Source organism: Miscanthus floridulus, chromosome 7 (genome assembly GCF_019320115.1).
Source record: "Miscanthus floridulus cultivar M001 chromosome 7, ASM1932011v1, whole genome shotgun sequence".
NCBI classification, from domain to species: domain Eukaryota; kingdom Viridiplantae; phylum Streptophyta; class Magnoliopsida; order Poales; family Poaceae; genus Miscanthus; species Miscanthus floridulus.
This window is the reverse complement of record NC_089586.1, coordinates 49017200-49039387: the sequence shown is the minus strand read 5'-3', so window position 1 is coordinate 49039387 and position 22188 is coordinate 49017200. Positions and strand designations below refer to the sequence as shown.

At 43.9% G+C, this 22188-nt stretch overlaps 2 protein-coding genes and 1 pseudogene across 2 annotated transcripts; 1 reads left to right on the top strand and 2 right to left on the bottom strand.

Annotated features, from left to right (window-relative positions):
• Window positions 1-479: 479 nt before the first annotated feature.
• On the bottom strand, window positions 480-944 carry LOC136465488 (predicted GPI-anchored protein 58). Its single transcript, XM_066464198.1, has one exon. It carries the CDS (start codon window positions 942-944, stop codon window positions 480-482), a length of 465 nt encoding a protein of 154 aa, XP_066320295.1.
• A 449-nt stretch (window positions 945-1393) lies between these two features.
• Window positions 1394-2041, bottom strand: LOC136463194 (RING-H2 finger protein ATL39-like). Its single transcript, XM_066462210.1, has one exon. It carries the CDS (start codon window positions 2039-2041, stop codon window positions 1394-1396), a length of 648 nt encoding a protein of 215 aa, XP_066318307.1.
• A 4710-nt stretch (window positions 2042-6751) lies between these two features.
• Window positions 6752-7764, top strand: LOC136465487 (uncharacterized; annotated as a pseudogene).
• The last annotated feature ends 14424 nt before the right edge of the window (window positions 7765-22188 follow it).

The window sequence follows — 22188 nt, the reverse complement described above, 5'->3', positions numbered from 1 at the left end:
ATTTCGGCAGAACCTCCCCTGCATGGGGAGGTTTCCAAAACCTGCAAGAAAAACCGTCGGCACGATGGCCGACGTCCACATTTGGGAAACGATGGCCAACACAACCACAAACCCGGCATGAAGGCCGTCAACGACATAAACGGTGCGATGGCCGACAACCCTGCGGCTTTACCTTCTCCTCTAGCGAGGGCGGGGATGACGGCGTGGACGAACGGCGTGGACGACATGGACGAACGGCGTGGACGACGTGGACGAACATTCGTTCCCTCCACCTCGGCTTCCTCCCCCTCTCCCCTTCTCCTCCTTCTTCTTCCTTTTTCTTCTCCTTCTTCCTCCTCCTTTTTCTTCCTTCTTCTTCTTCCTTCTTCTTCTCCTTCTTCCTCCTCCTTTTTCTTCCTTCTTCTTCCTTTTTCTTCCTCCTTCTTCCTCCTTCCTCTTCCTGCTACCTTCTTCCTCCTTCCTCCAGGGACACGGTGGGCTCACCGGGGCCACTGCCTTGGGTCGGCGCCGGGCAGGCGGGGCATGGCCGGGCGCGCCGCTGCGGGGCGCCGAGCAGCCGGGGCGGCCCGGAACCGGTGGCTGGAGGCCGACCGGGGTGGGGCGAGGGCGAGCAGGGGACGCCGGCGCCGGGCGTGGCCGGGGCGCCCCTGATCCGGTGCCCGGCGGCCAGCCGGGGTAGGGAGGGGGCGGCGTCGCGGCGGGGCGTGGCCGGGCCGGCGACGCACCGACGCGGGGTTCGCGGGGCGGGTCGGGGACGGGGCGGCGCGGGGCGGTCGGGGCCGGGGTGGAGCGGGGTGGGCGGGGCGGGCGCAGGGCGAGCGCGGCGGCGGCGACGGGCAACGGGCGCGGGGCGAGCTGGCGGCAGCGAACAGCGGCGGGCGCAGGGGTGTGCGTGCGTGAGTGTGTTGTGTGGAGTGAGTGAGTGTGTGGGCCGGCCCACACATTTAGTTAGGGTTTCCCCCTTTGCCGAGTGCTGGGCTGGGCCGGCACTCGGCAAAGGCTTTTGTTTTTTTTTAAAAAAAATCTTTGCCGAGTGCCACTTCCTGGCACTCGGCAAAGGCCACTCTTTGCCGAGTGCTAAACTTTACCGAGTGCCACCCGGTCCGGCATTCGGCAAAGAGTGGCTTCGCCGAGTGCCCGATTTTTGGCACTCGGCAAAGTTGGCGGCACTCGGCAAATCTGCGTTCTCCCGTAGTGTTGCCTGATGAAATTTGTGTGTTACATTCTCCTAAAACACACGTTTTTCCCCATGTTTCAATTCATGTGTTTCTTAGGCATTCAACAACCATGTGCTAGCTAGTCCAAAAACACATGGTTTTTCTGTGTTAGAATCGGTGTGATTTACATGCGGCCAACAACCATGCGTTGGTTTGAGCTGAAACACAACAAACACCTACACTGGTGGCAGGGCTTCGTCAGCCGGCGGTTCCGCAGCCTCAGCTGTGGGCGCGGGCGCCGCTTTGGCAGCGACTTTCCTCGGCGGTGGCAAGAGGTTGCACCGGCACACTGGGCACGTCCGGTGCGAGTGCAGCCACATGTCGATGCACTCGACGTGGAACAGGTGCTTGCACGCCGGCAGCTGCCGCACCATCTCGCCGGCCTGGACGTCCTCGAGGCACACCGAGCACGGCTCGCTGCCTGCTTCCGTCCCGGACTCGAGGTCGCCGCCGCCCTCGTAGCCGAACGTCGGCAGCGCATTGATCACGGCCTTGGGCAGCCCGAACCTGCGCTGCGTCCTCGGTGCGGCTCCTGCTGCTGCATCCGCTGCCTCTCTCTCGGCGGTGCTCACGCCGTCGCTGCTGCGGCTGGCCCCCCGTGCGAGGCAGCCGGCGACGCCGAAGGCGACCAGGGCCAGTCCGCCGAACGTGAACGCCATCCAGAGGCTGACGGAGACGGCCAGGGCGCAGAACAGGAGCAGTGCCACCGCGCACGCCGCGATGCCATAGCACGCGCGGTTTCCACCACCAGCCCCACCGTCGGCGTCGGCCTCGCCGCCGCGGCTGTTGTTGCCGCGGGACCTCGCGGAGAGCAGGGTCGGCATGATCAGCAAACTCGGCTTGTTCAGGTAGGCACACGCGTGTCCTATGTAGTCTGTCCTCACAGTGTGTATGGGCTTGTCCCTTGCCGCAGATTGCCGAGTGCCGACTGCGCTGCACAAGTCGTTTGCCGTGCCGTGGAGCACGCGGCGGGAAGAAATTAATAGGTATCGCTGGGGGCTGGAGCTCGTGGATGCGGCGCGGCATTCTACTGTGGAGAGCGCCGGCTGCGCGGCAGAGAAATACGGTGGTTGTTTGACGGGAGACGGAGGAATGAGGCGTCAATTCTGGTAAGGTTTCAGACTTTCAGTTTCAGGCGCCCGCCGCCTGCAGAATTTTATCGTGGAAGATCTGACTGGGATGGTAATGATTTGTTAAGGGCGCCAGGGTAGACAGCGACGGGGAATGTTCGCCGATGAATACACGCATTGCCGACTTGCCGTGTGGTGGAAACTGAAGGCAACAGGCCCGCCTCTTCTTCTTGTAAAAAAGATATGCAACCGAGAAGGACCCCAGATTTTGTTAGGAACAAAACAAAAATGACACACTACTGTTTGCAGCACCATTTCCATGGATTTGGAATAATACCTTCACATAATGACATCAGAGTAGCAGCAGTATCCTGTGCAGCTGCGGTATGCAACCTAGAAAGCCAGCTCGAGAACAATCTAAGGATACATCCGACGAAGACGAAGCTGAGATAGACACAGATAGGACACTAGAGGAACCTATTGTTGCCATCACCGCGGCAATGGACCCACTCATTCTATTGATGAGATCAAGGCAGAAGAGCCAAAGGCACCAGATGATCCACAAAGGAGGACATGGACACCACCGACTTGAAGATCGAAGATTGTATAGGCCCTCCTGTACACGTGCCACCACCAATGACACCAGCAATGAGACGCCGACGCAAATCTCATGACAAATCATTGGCTCGGCGAAGCGCCCGTCTTGCCAAGAACAAAGTTCTAAAAGACTTGGGGATTATTAGGAATGATGAGAAGCTCAATGAAAATGCAATCCAACGATATGCAGAATGCATAAAAGAATTGTTGTCACCGTATCTCCACGAGTCGCTCGTGCGTACTGAAGGTTGTGCTTTCTAGGAGGTTGTTATAGCAGGCATACTTTAATAATTTATGATGATCTCTCCAAACAGACACAAGCTTATCGCCAAATGTCCCTTCTATTAAGAAGATCTCCTGGCCGCGAAGCTTATCAAGGGGATGTTTTTTATTTGCATTCACGCCTTTTAGAAAGAGCCGCTAAATTAAATTCCTTGACCTTGTCTTTTCGCTAGACTGCATTGTTTTTTTTTTAGAGGTGCTCTCCGCGCTTGCCACACGGTAGACTGCGTTGTTGTTGTCGAGCCTTTCTCCTATTGCTGTCAGTTTTAGTTGTTATTGTGGTTGTTAACCTTAGTGGTTGCTTGCTTTTTTGTTGTTGTAGTGGTTGTCTTCGTCATCTTGCCTTTAGCTTGTCGTTGGGTATTGTTGTTACTTCGTTGTATTGCCTAGTCTGGGTTTCTTCTTTTTTAATATAATCGACAGCTCTCCTCTCTGATTTGTTTAAAAAAAAGAACAATCTAAGGATACGACGAAATGCAATGTTTTTCTTTGATTAAACTAAATGGAGGTAAATGTCCGGGTACATATGCACCTAGATTATTTTCATATGAATTTTTGGAAAATGACTTTGCATGTCAATTTTCAAACAATATACATCTATAGAAGTGCTATGGATGTGCATCATTTCAAAAAAAAATTGAATGCTTATAAGTATGTGTTTCAATAGGGATCGAATGAGAAGTTTGCACCGATTATTTAGACAGTAAATATTTGGTTGCAAACTCCTCATTCGGTGCAACCGTACCCCATTAACAAACATACTTATAAGTTTTCATTTTTTTAATAATGCATACTAATAATGTATCGATAGATGTACATTGTATAGAAGTTGAGACACAAATTCAATCTAGAAAAAAATCATGTGAAAGCAACAAAATTCATGTGCATGTGCACTAGAGGACAGAGATCCTGTGATTTTGTATTCTAGTACATATGCACCTAAAATTTGTTATTTCCTATGAACTTTTAGAAAATAATTTTGCATCTCAACTTTTTATACAATGTAAATCTTTAGATGGACTATGGATGTGCATCACTTCAAAAAATTTGAAAACTTATAAGTACGTGTTTCAATAGTGTTTTCAATAGGATTTTATCTTACCGATTTGGTGCAACATCCTCATTCGGTGGAATCTTTGAAACCCTATTTGAAGCACATACTTATAAGTTTTCAAAGTTCTTGAAATGATGCATATTTAATCCTTGACCAGCTCGAGCTTTAGGAGGCATATATATTTGTGGCTCTTGTGTTCTTATCCTCATTTTGAAGTCTAATTCGGCTTTTGTCCTCATTTATTTAACTTTGTGATTTTGCCTCTACTTTTTTCTTAAAACAAACGCAGATTTCACCCCTATTCCGTTTAGAAGAGTTGACAATGTAAGTTCGATAAAAGAGATTAGTTTTCCAATATGAATTTGCCCCTAGGTTTTGAGTACTCTATGACTTTAACCTCTATTTTGACATTAGATATCTATATAACATTCTAAATAATTTTGTAACAAAATTGGCAAATATTTCAAATTTAAGAAAAATTTAACAACCATCAGCAAAAGCCAAGAGGGTTAGGATAAGATTTAGGGTTACTACCATCTTTTATTTATTTTATTTTTATTTTTACTTTTATTTAATTTATTTATTCAGCATTAAACTAACAGAGTCTAAACACAAGGCTGAATGGTGGATTCGAATTCAAAGACTAAGGATAATCACAAACTCAAAAAACCAAGGTTAAAATTGCAATGACCTTGAGCTATTTATTTCCAGCAGGACATAATGCCAGTCTTCGTAGATAGTTTCATGTCGTTGTTTCCAAAACAGTTGTGTCATATAAAATGAAATGAAACTTGGATGAAACACCCTCTCTTAATGCAAAGTTTTATTCTATAGTTTTATATGTATTTAATTTCATGACTTATAGAGAGTTGGTAATCATGCTAAGACAATTTCATCGAGATGAAACTCATTTTCTCTCTCTCTTCTTAAATACACTATGTCTATGTGGCAACCTATTTAATGCAAATAAAATTCACACGATACTCCTATTGAGACTGGCCTGAGGCCTGCTAATTAACACTTGCCGGCCTTTGTAACCGGGCAACCTTTCTAGACAAAAGACAATTGAGCCCTTTTATAATGGTTGGAAATGCTTCCTAACGCTTGTTGATGCTTCCTGATGTCTACCCAAAATAGCTATTTTTGTTGATTTTATTCGTCCAAGGCTATTATGGTCATTTCTCACACTCACTTCCGACCCCCCCCCCCCCCCCCCCCCCCCAAGACTCCAAACCCGCACGGCCTCGCCGTACTCCCCCACCCCACCCCACGCCGAACTCCCCAATCCTGCATGCACCTCACCCTAGCCGCCCTCGCATGGCGTCGCGCCGGCGGCCCTACCCCGCCGCCACCCTCGCCCCCAGCGCAAGGCCCGTGGTAGTCGCCTCCGTCGCCGCCGAACTCCCCAATCCCGCACGCACCTCACCCTAGCTGCCCTCGCACGGCGTCGCGCCGGCGGCCCTGCCCCGCCGCCGCCCTCGCCCCCAGCGCGAGGCCCGTGGTAGTCGCCTTCGTCGCCGGTGGCCCTGTCCCGCCGCCGCACCCGCCCCCAGTGCGAGGGCGGCAGTGGTCGCCTCTGTCGCCGCGTTCCTCGAGTCTGACGGTTTCCTGCGCACCCTGGTCGCCGGCCTCGAGGTACCCACTCCCCTGTACGCTTTTGGTGTTGCCGTTTTGGTGCGCTGTCACTGAGGCGCTGGATTGGGGAATTTCTTGTTTTTTCATTGAATCATCACATGTTATTTGCAGCTGTGTAATCCTTAATTTGTCTTGTGATTTGATATCTTCTATGAATTCATCTTCCATCACTAGTTACTGCCTAAGACTTATGGATGCCTTAAATATTCAAACCATCAAGTTGTACCAGTGCTTTATGTGAATACACATGAATACATGAGCATGGAATGATCTATGGTTTGCTTAGGTGTTTGTATTGTATATAAAAATATGTTTAGACTCTGTAAATTGACCAAAAATTAGGTTAAATATATGAGTTCAGTGACAAGTCATGTAAATTCCTATTGACAATATATTGAAAGAGAAGTCAATTATGGGTTGTCTTATGGATCCCATGGTGATAGCGGGGTCACTGTGAATTATGGGTCATCACTATCATCGATAACCATTTTTTAAGGCAATGTAGTTCCTGTACCAATACGGTAGCAGTTGATTTACAAATGAGTTGGCAAAATCTATTCTTCTTTAAGAATGTGGCATTATTGGAATGACGTGATATGGTTGTAATTTCAATCATTAGTGGTCAGCATGGGTACAAGATAGCACATTTGCTACTCTGGTTAAATTATCTCCATCTCTCCTGAGTATCTCGCGTCCTGTAATATTCTTTGTCATCTGTGCTTTTACCATGTGGTTCAAGTTCTCTGTGCATGGTCATTTGTATGTCCTTTTCTACTAGATGAGCATTTATAATGTTTTTGAACTGCATAAAACAATGATTGACTATGGGCGGGTGCATGCAACCTTTTCATTAGTGGTCACTTTGTCATCACCTTAATTTGTGTGTGCACATAGCTATGGGCGGGTGTGTGCAACCTTTTCCAAAGAATTTTACAATGAGATCAGTTATGTTAATTGAACATTTATTATATGTATGGGCATGTGCATGCAAAGTTTTGTTCAGTTGTATTGATTGGACCTATTTTGCAGTTTCAGTTGTTGAGCCTGTAGGTGCTTTATTATTGTCAGAGGTATGCAATATGCTAGGTGTTCATGTTGTAGTAATATTCATTTCTTGCTCCAGGCTTCAGGGGACTGAATTTTATCCTCTTTTTGTAGGGAATGTCAGGACAACAGAATAGTGGTGGTTCCACCTCCTCTCGCTCTGATGGAAGTGAATATGATATTGTACCTAAATCATACACATCAACGCCCCGCAACTTCCCAAGTCACCGATCATTCCTGTCAAAGCCAATACACCCTGTTTCATTTACAGAACATGCACTAGAAGCACAAGAAACTCAAAGTCCTGTTGCCAGCGCAAGCTCCAGCAATCCTCTGTTCTCTGAATTCAAGGGAATAGGAGAGCTTCGCTTTCTAGGTCCCATGGACTATGGTAATGCTAGTCATGGGGAGTCAGGAAATTTGCATGCGGCAAGTAGCATGGATCTTACTGATTTATCAGAACGACCTGACAAAGCGATCATCTTGGGGTTCTCGTAGAATTGTACGCACTAGAGATTTACCAGTTGCTGGTGTTCTCCCATGCTCCCATGTCTACCATGCTGAGTGTTTAGAGCGGACCACTTCCAAGGGGCAGAAGCATGACCCTCCTTGCCCTGTGTGCGACAAGCTGGCTAGTAAAGATACCGAGCAGTGGTCAATTTGCAGGTTAAAAAATGGATTCCCAAGATTATGTTCACTAAGGGAAGGGACTTCTCGAGTTTGGAGATGTGCTCATGCTGGAGATTGTGTTGTTGGGGCTGTCCAGATGCCAAGATCAAATAGCATTGCGCTATTGACTCGGAGTGGTCACAAGAGGCATGCATGTTCAAAGGGAGAGCCCAACAAAGACTGGGCTGAAACATAAAAAAATACTTGCATGTAACTTCCTAATGCACTCAGTAGGTTATATTCATGACCTCGCATTGTTATAGTTGCAAGGTTATGTATGCTTACGAATGTTTTCATGGCTTAATGGTCTGGCTAGGAAATGACATAGATATGCTTGTGTAGCTGACTAAATTTATCTCCTATCAGTTATCAGGGTTGCCACTTGTGCATAAAGGCCTTAGGTCTACCGATTATTTTTATGGGCTGAATCTGTTCCAGATGAAATTGTATGTGCTAGAAATCGCAGGTAAACTAGCCTCTGTAACTGCTCATCCAGTTCTATGAAACTACCGCAATTATCCCTATAGCCCTGCGCCCTAATTTGTATGATTGTAACGTTGTTAATGTTGAGATGAGATTTGACACTACAATGAGACATCGATAAGCATAATCTGTAGGTTGTAACATTGAACTTGGTCGCTACTCTGTATGATCTGTAAACCCAAACGCAAAATGGATCGTGCTAGAAAAGCAATTTTTCAGGTGCTCGTGAAACCTTTCCCAGGAGGTGTTGACATTGCTTTGGTTGGCTCTGAATGGAAGTTGCATCTGGATAGTTCAGTTTTTCGCTGCATGTTCGCCTGCCTAATTCAGTAGTGCATGCAGGAGGCCATAGTACATTCAATTACCAAGTCATCTAGTCGGAACATTCTAATTGCAGTCTTCATGCTTGTTCAGAACCTATAATTCAGAGTACAGAAGGGCAGAGACATAAGAATTCTTTCCACTAAAATTAGAAGTAAAATAGACAAAGGACAAGCCACTGCAATTTAGTTTTCAGAAAAAAAAATATCAGCTTGCAAAATCACAGCAACATGCATTCAGTTTTCAGAAAAGTAGCAGCTTGCAACACTAATAGACCAAGTATCCAAATAAAAGACCAAGAACAAGTGCATTTCGTTTTCAGAAAAGTAGTAGCTTGCAGCACTAATAGAACAAGTGTCCAATCGACCAAGAACAAGTGTCCAAGTAAAAGACCAAACTCCAACTATCCAATAGCTAAGAAGCATGTTTGTTCATCGCATGAGACGTGTCATCTTGTTCAGCTTACTCATCAGCGCGTCATTTCTTCATCACAGGAGATGTGTCGTCTTGTTTAGCTTCCTCATCAGCACTGCCCGATAGACGGTTGTTTACACCAAAATTTAGGAGAAGAACGCGGGAATTCAAAGGCTTCAAAGATTGTGCCAATCATGGAATCGATTGCATAAGGATCGATATCAGCTGATTCAGATACGACTCTAGAATCGGATCTCTTTGGATGACGTCAGTAGATAGCGATGATGAGCTACGATTGGCGCCAGGAAACTACATATTGGACTCTACAAAAAAGGAAAAGATTAGGGTCCAAGTTATCTTAAATTAGGAATGTTTTCTTCTATGCCGAAGATTGTAATGAGTCGTGCTCGAGTAGGATTCATGTTTAGGCTTCGGGTATAAATATTGGACCCCGACTATTGTAAGAGGACACACAATCAATCAAATACAAGTTACTTACTTTTTTCGGCTTCGGCCACCCCTTAGGAGTAGGAGTAGAGTAGATCTCGATGAATTTTTCAGCGAGCTGGGCTGCATCGGTCTAGCCGACCTCCGACTTGTCTGTAAGTACCGTCATGGCTTATACTTCAGTTTGTATGGCTGCATCGATCTGATCGACCTCTACTGCGACTCTGGTATAAGCTAGTTAATGACTCTTGTTTAGTTCAAGTATAGCTGCATCGATCCGGTCGACCTCCACTGTTCGAACTAGATTAAGGTCAAGTTATCGGCTCTATCAAAGGGTGGTGTCCTTTGGATAGATTCATTAAGTTACCGATATTGCTTCTTGCTTTCATTATTTATTTAATTACAGCAATATCACTTCGCCCGATTGGGATTGATCTAGATCGGCCTTATATCCTGTTTAACCCATCGTTTATTAATCTAAAATTGATCTAATCTGTATCTTAAACAATGAGTTATGTTTTATCGGCTGTTTTATGTCAATCTTGATCATGCATAGTGTGCGGTTAAGGCATGTTTGGTCTTGAATAGATCTATTGGCTAATGAGAACCGTTCCATGGCCTGTTATCATGGCCTGTATGATTCTGCCTCACACCCCACTATTAGCACCGTGGAGTGGGGATCGTTATTTGGTAGATCTGTTCCTAATAGGGCATGACTTTAATTGTGCGCTATGCCTGAATCGGCTGTTTTAGCCGATATCGAGTGTTTTCACATATGCAGTTCATGTCACGAGACCGTTGAAGTAAAGATAGGTTGAAAGATGTGTTAGCCCCATGATCTTATTATTGTATTACGGCCTGCATGATTCTGCCTCATGCCCCACTGATATTAGTAATAAGTTAGGGTCATCGAATTTTATCACTGTTTCTATGGCCTCCATGATTCTGCCCCATGCCCCACTGGTCATAACGATAGATGAGATCTAATATGTTCTTTAGATTCATCTCTATTAAATGGTTAAATGATGATGAGCTATTTTCTTTTATATAAAAAGGGATTCAGTTACTTGCAGTCATTGGCTTAGCATAAATTGATTATTGTTGACATCCTATTGCCATTGACCAATATTTGTCTAAATGACGATATTCATCCTAAATTATAATTGATTTTCCTTCCATAACTCTATGAGGTTTAACTGATTTATTCTTATGAGTATGCTAGAATCGGCTATTTAGTCGATCTCCTTCCACATCGGCTCTCGGAGCCACACATTTGGGACTGTCTAGTAACACTGGCATGTTCCATCTTAAATTACTGATTAGCTTTCTCTCCTTGTCAATTGCAGGGTCAAATTGACTGGCACGTCTCGGGAGGAGTGCGTAGGATCGATAATCCCTGCGTTCAAGCTAGGTGGATCTCTAGCTCCATCGAGCAGACCCTTCTAGCTTGCTCATGTGCCCTGGCACGGGACAAAATTTCATGCTGACACACATTCTGGCATGCCCAATGGGACCCCATAATCGTCATGGCAGTTTACAACAACAACATCCTTATGATACATTATGAAGACTTACCTGATGGAGATAAAGATGTCATCGGCAAAGCCATAGAATAATTTTAGAACAAGTGTTTGTTGTCCTACACCAAAACATGTGACAATACAGTTATTCAAAAATATTCACTATCAAGAGTTCTGTTGCATGGGCAGACAGATGCAGATGAGACTAAAGACATGTGTTTCTTCATGGAAGCTATAAACAAGTCTGTTCATGATGCCATATCGAACCATAATGAAATTTTATTGAACACATTCCATAACACCATGAAAGAGGTGTTTCATGGGTTTCCAGTTGATCAGGTTGGACCGGCTTATTACAATATTCCACATCCGTCGACTCAAGGGACTAATCAAACTAGTACCAGCCGTCTAGAAGCAGCACTAGCTAGTAATGATGATGTCCAGGCAGTTCAGAGTTCATCTAAACAAGCTCAAGGCGTTACTACAAATCAGATACAGTATAATCCTGGATCATCAGTGTAGCATGTGCAACAGCCAGCGGGGCAAGGTCGAAACTAGGCAATTAATTTTGGCACAACAGGCCACATACCGTCGTCGGTGCAAAAAATAGCACCGTCAATTCAAAGGATCCATAGAGATATAGATCCTAATATCTATAACCAGAGACTTCAAGCAGCAAACCAGCAAAGACCCAGTAGATAGAGATTCCACAGGGGTATCATTATGGCATAGATTATAGCACCCTTCATATGATTTCGAATCTAGGGTATCAAGGCACACGGGATTTCAATCCACAGATGGGTCAGCAAGTGCAGAGAAATCCAAATTCACATGCTGGCGAGTTGTTGCTAAAGGTGACCAAGATGATGAAGAATCAGTTCGGTCTGAAGCCAAAAGGATGAACCTTCTCATACAAACACCCATATCCAGAATGGTATGATTTGGTTAATTTTTCTACAAATTATAGGCTCCTAGAGTTTGCTAAGTTCATTGGCCAAGACAGCACAAGCGCAATAGAACATGTCAGTCTGTATCTTACATAGTTGGGTGAAGCATCAGTTGAAGAGGCCCATCGGGTTCATTTCTTCTCCTTGTCCCTGTCAGGGCCAGCCTTCAGTTGGTTTTCATCACTGCCAGTCAACTCCATTGCCAATTTGGCTGACCTGGAAAAGAAATTTCATATATATTTTTATACTAGGACTAGAGAAAAGAAGATTACCAATTTGATAACTATAAGGCAGAAAATTAATGAATTAGGCACTGAGTTTCTTCAGAGGTTCCGAGAGACTAGGAATTTGTGCTTCTTATTAAATTTAGCTGATGATTAGCTAGCTGCTTTGGTCGTTCAAGGGATGCAGCCAACGTGAAAAGAAAAAACTACTAGGACAAGAATTTGATAACTTGGGTCAATTGGCTCAACGAGTGGCTGTGCTCAATAGCCAATTCCAGAGTATACGCAGAGATACCTGATTCCAAAAGAGTACCACAGTGATCGAAGCTTATAATCCATATTCAGTCAATGACGACTATAAAGATGAAGAAGAATAGGTTGCCACGGCTGAATGTAATTGGGGCAAAAAGACAATAATGGTATCAAATCCTTGGGGAAGAGGAGTCGAGGAGAGCTATGACTTTGACGTCACAAAATTAGACAAGCTCTTTGATTTTTTGCTTGAGAAGGTATAGATCAAGTTGTCTGATAATCATGTTATGTTGCCCCCTGATCAGTTGAAGAATAAGAAGTTCTGCAAGTTCCATAACGCTACTTCTCATTCCCCTAATGAATGCATAATTTTCCGGCAGTATATACAGAGGGCTATTCAGCAAGGAAGTCTCAAATTTGATACGCCTCGGAAAATGAAAGTTGATGATAATCCTTTCCCAGGAGATCAAAACTTGGTCGATCCTAGGCTGCTCAAAGGAAAGACTAAGTCCTGACATCAACCAAATCAAGAGAAGCCAGAATAGTCGATCTTGAGATGCAAATATAAGCTGACGAATGTAGAGAAATTAGAAGATGTCGCGACAAACAAAAGAGCCAATATGAGCAGGGAGAAACATCAAAAGGTGGGGCGACAAAGCCGTGGGTTACATCTCAAATTCTATTGAATAAATTGCAGCAGCAGAAGGAAAAGGATTGTTAGTGTTGGTTAGAAGAGCAAGAATACCAGCGTCAACAGGAAAAAGAGAGGTACAAAAGAAAGCAAGCTGAATCACATTGGAATTATCCTTTCTTCAGACATTGCTGGAACGAAGGTTTGAAGTTGCCTACCAGAAATAATTGTCCAGAGTGCAACAATCAGTATTAGGAGTTTAGGCAATCTCAAGCCAACCGCCGGTCTATCCCTGCTCAAGATGCATATCATCATAATAACATGGATCGGTGCTTAAAAATGGAAGTGTTCATAATCGGCTTGGAAAAAGAGTTGTTGATCAAAACTAGGCTGATTATGAAGAAGAAGGCAATGAGAGAGAATATATTTGGCAGGATGGTCAATGGTGTCTAGGAGGTTTGATAAGAAGCCAGAAGAGAAGGGTGCAACGCCTAAAGAATAGAGAGTTGGAACACGTTCAGGCGCCCAGTAAACTTCAAGTATGGCGTGCTAAGCAAATAGCCGATAGAAGTCAACTATCGATCGATATTCGAATGGCTTTTCTGTTGCCATCAGAGTTTAGAGCTCTGGTAGATCAAGAACTATATTCAGATTTTGATGAATTAGAGTATGAAGAGATAGTTGCCAAGCTAGCGGTTATACAGCAGGCTATATTTGATAAACCAGTCAAGCGTCGGCACTTAAAGGCTTTATGTGTGAAAGGTTTTGTTGATGGGAAGCCGATGAACAAGATGTTGGTGGACGGTGGTGCTTCTGTCAATCTCATGCCTTACACCACTTTTCGAAAACTTGGCAAGGGACCAGAATCTGATTAATACTGACATGATGCTTAAGGACTTTGGGGGTAATGCGTCTAAGACCCGGGGGGTAATGAACGTTGAACTAACAATCGGGAGTAAGACTCTGCTTACCACGTTCTTCGTCATCGATGGAAAAGGGTCATATAGTTTACTCCCTTATCGTGATTGGATTCATGCAAACTGTTGTGTACCATCGACCATGCATCAGTGTTTGATTCAATGGCATGGAGATGATATCGAGCTGGTTCGCGCTGATGAGTCTGTGAGTATCGCAACAGCCGATCTAGTCTTTTGGGAACTAGGAGACTTTGAATGCTTTTCTAGCAAGTTATGGGAAGGGGGCTTCATTAAGATCAATAATAAAGGCCAACAGCCAATCCAAGCAATCGGCTCTAAGAGTTTATTTTGATAAATAATCATGGCTTCGCGTTGGCTGTTGGATTAAGGGGAGTAAGCATTGGTCCTAGAGATAGGCTTAGGCCGACGTATGCGAACGCTAAGTCAAATCATAAGTGCAATCTAGAGTTGATAAATCTATTAAAGGAAGTTTTGTTTCGCTTAATGAGATGCTTGGCCTAGATCATTCAATCGGTTAACCTTTGGTCTAAAAAGTGCTGATGCAACCTATCAATAGCGATCGATGAGAGATATTTGAAGGGACATTATCCTAACATTTGATCAACACTTGATAGCCAATTCATTTAGTCGTTGGCTCTAATAGCTAGTACCAAAAAGGTATCGCCTCTAGTTCAAAAAATAAAGATCTTCGAATATATGAAAGCTGATACGATATGTATCGCCTCTAGAGCAAAAACCAAAAACAAAGACATTCGTGACACATATAGGGGCATTGCACTGAGATACATTCATGAAAGAACAGAAGGTTTCATTCATTAGTTTGCCCTAGATACAAGCTAATCGAAGACCTTGTTCACCACATCTTGAGCAGATGTGATGTCCATAATGGCTTCTGCCGTGATGACAAACTCCGCAAGCAAACCCTCATGCTCCTCGGGGCCATCGCCCATCGGGAAGCTAGGCTCCATGGCATGGAGCTCATACCTGGTCTGGACTTACGCCATGGTCAGCGCTACCAATGCGCCATGACGAACACCGTGGAGGGCGATTTCCTGAACATGGGCCAGAATGTCTTGGAGGCGAGCATTGATGAGGGGACCCCAAGCATTGATGACATCCATGACCGCATTCACCGCCAACTGCACTGTTAGGGCTGATGATCACATAAAATAGAAGAACTATCAAGATAAAGGCAGTGGAAATCAAAATAGAAGCGTTCATGGAACTCATCTTACCCGCCACCATGGCGTCAGACTCGGCCAGCCGCGCTTGAACGGCACTGGCCTCCTCCTCGGCCGCATGAAGGGCAGCCTGAGAGACCCCAAGGCAGATCTCGAGCTGGCCATTTTCCTGAGTTGCCTTAGCATAGCGGTTCTGAGCCACCCTCCACTCTTGAAGAAAACGTCAGGCATCGTCGCTGTTGTAGGAGTTAGAAGAATCTGACGATGAGGCCGGCGTAGAAGATGCAGCGTCAGAGGGCTCATTGGCCCTAGGAAGAGAATGGAGACTATCATTCAAAATGAATCTATAGACAAATCAGAATAGTTCATTGTCATAAGTAGAAGATGTCGATCTCACCTCATGCGTCGGAGGCACTGATTCACCGGCATATTCTCCTCTAGGACCTCCTCCACTACACGCTTGCCGCGGTTGTCCTCGCTGGCCATAAAATTGATCAGATCTACAGGAAGGGAGGAAGGCCGCTATAGAGTTCCACAAGGGTGGAGAAGCGTAAAGGAACAGGAGCGGTTGTGATTGTAGATGTGTTCGAGGGCGGAGCCCTCGCCTGGTATTTGAAGCCACGGAGCGAAGAGGTAGATGCCTCAGGATGTGCAAAAGGCAACCACAATTAATAGAAGGTGAAGTGCCACCCCACTAATACTGAAGAGAATACGGCACCAGGTGACTAAGGATGGAAGATCAAGGGGTTTTCACAATAATAAAGGCCATATTTTCAGACTTAATTGGATTAAGGTTGGAAGTCTAGAATTGGCTATTTTCAAATCGGCTCTTTAGCCGAGAGCAGGAATTACAATCAGGCGACAAACAGCATGGTTACCATTGATTCTACACAAGATATATGATACACGAATTACAAGTCTAGAACATCCTGGATTGCTTTCAACACTTCTAGCCGGATAGCATCAACCTCTACGATTTGTTGCTTATCTTCTTTGGCTGACCCAGGAATGCTCTTGAGGCTACTTTGGATGGCTCTATCTTCTCTGACTTTGACCGACAGTTCCTGTTTCTTTTGTTGAATGGCATCATGTATTTGAGCCAAGATGGACTTATGACGGTCAATGGTAGCCTTCATGTTTTCCAGCTCCTTCTCAAGTTTTGCGCGTCTGGCCTCCAGTTGAGACAATTCTGGATCAATACTGAGGGCGAAGTACTTCAAATGATCAATCAACTATGTCAACTCTTTTGCCTCTTGCCTATTGGAGTTCCCCTTGGCCAATAAAGTTTTGCGGTCAGATAGATTGCCATGAGCCTTTCTCACCTTTAGGACCTAATCTTCAAAAGTAGATAAAGGTGACAAGACTCTAGAAAGAACTGGGGATGGGTTACCCTTAATAGATAAGAAGACTCTCCTCATTGAATCAGTATCTTGGACCAAATCGGCTATATTCTTCTCAAACATTGACAATATGTCTTTTAGCTGATTTCTATTCTCTTCTAACAAAGCTTCCTTAGAGGAGGTGGCTGATGAGCTGATTTCATCTTCATCAAGATACTCCTCAAGATTGAAAGAGTAGCTCACGGCTGGAAGATCGAGTGTCTATGTACAAAGAAATCTTGGTGAGGAGGTTTGAATCAGTTTATAACAAAATGGATGATGAAAAAGATATGGTACCTTTTTTGTAGTAGCTTCTATCTGAAGAGGAGGAATAACTAATGATGCACCAGTGATATCTGGTTGAATCGGCTCTAGACTCTCAACATTGACATCTACAAACATTAGAAGGAATTTTAGTTCGTATTTATTGCAGAGAAATAAATTGAGCACGTGACCTTCCTACCATCAGTTGTATGTGGGATTGGGGAGTCATTAGTTTGAACATCAGCGACGATAGGATCATTTTCAATAAGGGGACTGTCAGATTCTAGCTCTTGCGTTAGTGCTTCCTCAAGAAGCACCTAGCATGGTAAGAAATCAGATGAGGAATAAAAGTTAAATAAGGAATTTTTGAGGAAAAGCTTAGGCAGCATCAAGGATGAGATGGGAGGACTCATGTCTTCTGCCATTTTTGAAGCATCTATTGTTTCAACCAAAATCGGCTCTTCTTGGGGATTGGTCAATGAGGGTCTAGTTGATGCCAAACTGAATGCCTAGGACAATAGCTCTGCACCCAAAACTGATTGGGATGCAATGGTTGATAACTGTAAAGGAAGGGGGTCAACAATTAAATACCATCATGGGAAGGAAATGAATTGTTTACCTAAGCAGCTGACGGTCTCATTCTGCGGAGCCTCTTCCCAGTAGTGGTTTTCTAGGTTGTCCCTTAAGCTGCCTTGTGCTTTGAAGAATGATATGTTACAATAGTGAAGGCAGCATGAGTTTTCATCAATTTCTTCAGTGAAGGCACTGCCGATTCCATTCTTAAAACTAGGCATGATGGCTGGTAATCTATAGGACGCCTCTTCCTATCCAAGCTTGGAGGATCAAATTTAGCATCCTAAAAAGGTCAATTAGAACAATTGGTAGAGGAATTCATCAAGTAGTTTTCTTGGAAAGAAATGGCAAGTTACCTCTATGTTAGAAGCAAATTCCCCATCTAGAGCTATACACAAAGGGTGAACCAACCCACAGAAAAGATGAGAGTGCCATTCTTGCCACTAGGAGTCAAAGAGAATGGAAGAGAAGCTAACTCTAACCCAGTCATGTAAGCAAAGGGAAGGAAGATCTAACCCTAGTTGGAAAACTCTGGAGACTTCCAATACTTCACTAATATCCTCTCTTGGCCTCAGTATACCCTTGAAGGAAAAATTGAGGGGGCAATTGGCCAAAACCAAACTAATGAGCTACAAAAGAGGGGTTGTAGAATTCATAGGTTAGAAGGTTGCCTAGGAGGAAGGAACCTATGGCCATTTTGCCACGACCATAATGAAATTTGGCTGGAAGGACGCAGAGCTTGATAAAGGAATTAAAGATTGCAGCCGTTGTCTCATCCGAGCAGCCTGATTCAAATTGATATTTGAATGGGAAGATCAACTCATTGCTTTCATCCTCATCGTATGGCAGCCAAGTTAGGATGTCTACATCAAACCATCTATAAAACTTTTTGAAGAGATGGCCAATGTCAATATCGATTGTTATGGCTGATGCAGCCTCATCATAGCTTGTACACTGATGGGTTTTTTCTTCTTCGCCTCTATATTCCTCATCAAAGTTGGAGGAAGGGAAACTCAGGTTTCTGAGATCAGGCCTTACAATATTATGCATGTACATGTTAAGCCACAGTTGTATCAACCACCAGGGGCCACTGATAGCATGCACTGGTTCATTCTTTAGTAATTGGGCAGCTACCTGGTACATCAGATGATAAAGTGGCTCCTAACAGATACTTTCTGAGAGGGATTTCCTTGCCTACTGCTAGATGTTTGGCCATGAGTTTATGATTGTAAGTCGAGCCATAAGATGACCCACAGAAGATGAATCTCTTAAGCCACATGTTCAGAAAGGCTACATATTCCCTTTCACTAACATTTGATTCATCTCCAATATAGTTCAGAATGTAACTGGCCCATCCTGTGCAGTCTGATATCTTGGCTAATTTCTTGGATCCAGCGCTTAGGTACTCATAAGGCTACATTGGTCTAGTTATTCTAAGGCTAGTCAACATATAAATATCGGCCAAGCTAATGGTCATCAGTCCATGACCAAATACAAAGGCATTAAGGGCATTGGACCAGAAATAAGATGTGGAAATCAAAAGTAAATCATTCCTATCCATCCCGGACAATGAGAGTGTCAAGCATTGATTCAAATCATAAAGCTCTCAATCTCCACCTTTTTTCTCAGACACCCTACGGAACCAATTTTTCCATCCCTTAGGCATTTTGGGCCAATTTCTGAATGGAGTTTTGGTATTCCAAGAGGACAAATCCACTGCAGACTGTTTGAAGGGGATTTGGTTGGTTTCTTGATGGATGAAATCAGATGGATCAGGATCACCCATAGGCCCGAGAAAATAAACATTGGAAGCAATAGCTGATGGAATCAACATTTCATTCCTCATTTCCTAGAAATCGGATGAAATAAATTTAAAGGAAAAAGAAATACAGGGTGGCAACCGGTACTTGGAGAATGGGAAACTTGGAGGCCATACCTCAGGGACGTGGTCGCTGCTTGCCATTAAAGCCGAAGTAGATTTGAACCTAACAAAGAACGCTTGAATAACATCTTGATAAGACAGAGGATTTGCTAGGGTTTGAGGCTTTGGCGATGATGATGTCGGATATTAAGATTTGCTCGAGGAAAAGGGGAAAAGCAAATGGGCCGAGTGAGTTGGAAGAGGTACTATTGGGATATTATATAAAACTCAGGTCGAGAAGTCAGGAATCATGCGTATATCTCGGAATAGAACGGTTGCGGCGTGGTAAATGGATAAATAGAAATTTTGGAAAAAAAATCACTTTTATCCCAAAATTGGGGGACATGTGTTTACACCAATATTTGGAAGAAGAATGTGGGAATTCGAAGGCTTCCAAGATTATGCCAATCGAGGAATCGATTGCATAAAGATCGATATCAACTGCTTTAGATACAACTCTGGAATCGGATCTCTTTGGATGATGTCAGCAGATAGCGATGATGAGCTACGGTTGGTGCCAGGAAACTACATATCAGACTCTATAAAAAGGGAAAGATTAGGGTCTAAGTTATCTTAAATTAGGAATGTTTTCTTCTATGCCGAAGATTGTAATGAGTCGTGCTCGAGCATGATTCATGTTTAGGCTCCGGCTATAAATATTGGACCCCGGCTATTGTAAGAGGACACACAATCAATCAAATACAAGTTACTTACTTTTTTCGGCTCTGGCCACCCCTTAGGAGGAGTAGAGTAGATCTCGGTGAGTTCTTCAGCGAGTAAGGCTGCATCGATCCAGTCGACCTCCGGCTTGTCTGTAAGTACCGTCATGGCTTATACTTCTGTTCGTACAGCTGCATCGATCCGGTCGACCTCCACTGCCACTCTAGTATAAGCTAGTTATCGACTCTTGTTTAGTTCAAGTACGGCTGCATCGATTCGGTCGACCTCCACTGCTCGAACTAGATTAAGGTCAAGTTATCGGCTCTATCTAAGGGTGGCATCCTTCAGATAGATTCATTAAGTTACCGATATTGCTTATTGCTTTCATTATTTATTTAATTACAACAATATCACTTCGCCCGATTGGGATTGATCTAGATCGGCCTTATATCTTGTTTAACCCTTCGTTTGTTAATCTAAAATTGATCTAATATGCACCTTAAACGATGAGTTATGTTATATCGGTTGTTTTATGTCAATCTTGATCATGCATAGTGTGCGGTTAAGGCATGTTTGGTCTTGAATAGGTCTGTTGGCTAATGAGAACCGTTCCATAGCCCATTATCACGGTCTATGTGATTCTTCCTCACACCCCACTGTTAGCACCGTAGACTGGGGATCATTATTTGGTAGATCTGTTCCTGATTAGGCATGACTTTAATTGTGCGCTATGCCTGAATTGGCTGTTTTAGCCGATATCGAGTGTTTTCACATATGCAGTTCACGTCACGAGACCATTGAAGTAAAAATAGGTTGAAAAATGTGTTAGCCCCATGATCTTATTATTGTATTACGGCCTGCATAATTCTGCCTCATGCCCCACTGATATTAGTAATAAGTTAGGGTCATTGAATTTATCGCTGTTTCTATGGCCTACATGATTCTACCTCATGCCCCACTGGTCATAACGATAGTTGAGATCTAATATGTTCATTAGATTTATCTCTATTAAATGGTTAAATGATGATGAGCTCTTTTCTTTTATATAAAAAGGGGGTCGGTTACTTGCAGTCATTGGCTTAGCATAAACTGATTATTGTTGACATCCTATTGCTATTGACCAGCATTTGTCTAAATGATGATATTCATCCTGAATTATAACCGATTTTCCTTCCATAACTCAATGAGTTTTAACTAATTTATTCTTATGAGTATGCTGGAATCGGCTATTTAGTCGATCTCCTTCCACATCAGCTCTCAGAGCCACATATTCGGGACTGTCTGGTAACACCGGCATGTTCCGCCTTAAATTACTGATTAGCTTTCTCTTCTTATCAATTGTAGGGTCAAATTGATTGGCACGTCTCGGGAGTAGTACGCAGGATCGATAATCCCTGCGTTGAAGCTAGGTGGATCTCTAGCTTCATCGAGCAGACCCTTCTGACTTGCTCGTGTGCCCCGGCATGGGACAAAATTTCGTGTCCACAACGGTTCTCCTCATAAGGCTGCCATGGATGGCCTTCGTCATCAGGCTGCCATCGACGGCCGTCCTCATCATAAAATCCAACTTCGTTCACAATGTACAGATGATAAATCTTTGTCCTTTCATGAGCTGTTACATGAAAAGAAAGAAGGATTAATATGTAAGAAAGCTGCTCTAGATGTGTGACACAAGGCATTCTACAAGTATGAAATGTCCATAAACTGCTAAAGCATCTGTTTAGGTGACAAGCCATCTATGCGACCAGAATCCATAATAATGGATTAGATACATGTGACTAAAATCCTAACGGCTATCCTTAGGGTAAGACATTGCCATTCAGAACAACTTAGTAGAGTGAAATCCTAAAGGCAACTAGGTAGAATCTAACTACAGGACGATAACGAACAATTTAGGATGTTTGCCAGTCATGTTCCACAGTGGGATAAAGAGTGATTGCCTCCAAGAGATGAGACTCTAGGGTGTACTAGGCCAACAGACATACCATATAACTTACACTTGGGAACTCAACTACTACATCAATGCAACAAGTATCAAATGAGAAAGGACAGTGCCCAATATTACAGAAAACCCAAGGACAGTGCCCAATATTACAGAAAACATTTGTGGGAAACATTCCACTCGCAACTAGCGGACGCAGACAAAAACAACCAGAAATCCCCAGATATATGAATGAATTCATGAAGGATATTGGCTAACCTCATTACGACGACTCAGGCACCAACGGTTTCCTTTGGTTAGATTAACATTTACTAACATTTATAAGCATCATATTCTGCCTCATCTCTCTCGGCTGTTACAGAACTAATTAAGCTCAAACCAGCCAAATGTCGTTTTCAAAATGTTCATGGTTACTTTTTTCTGCACACAGGTGAGTTCAGAAAACCACAACATTTGTAGAGAGGACAAGGCATACTTCTCTTGATGGAATGGAAAATTTCAGTGCTTCATCATACATCTCAAT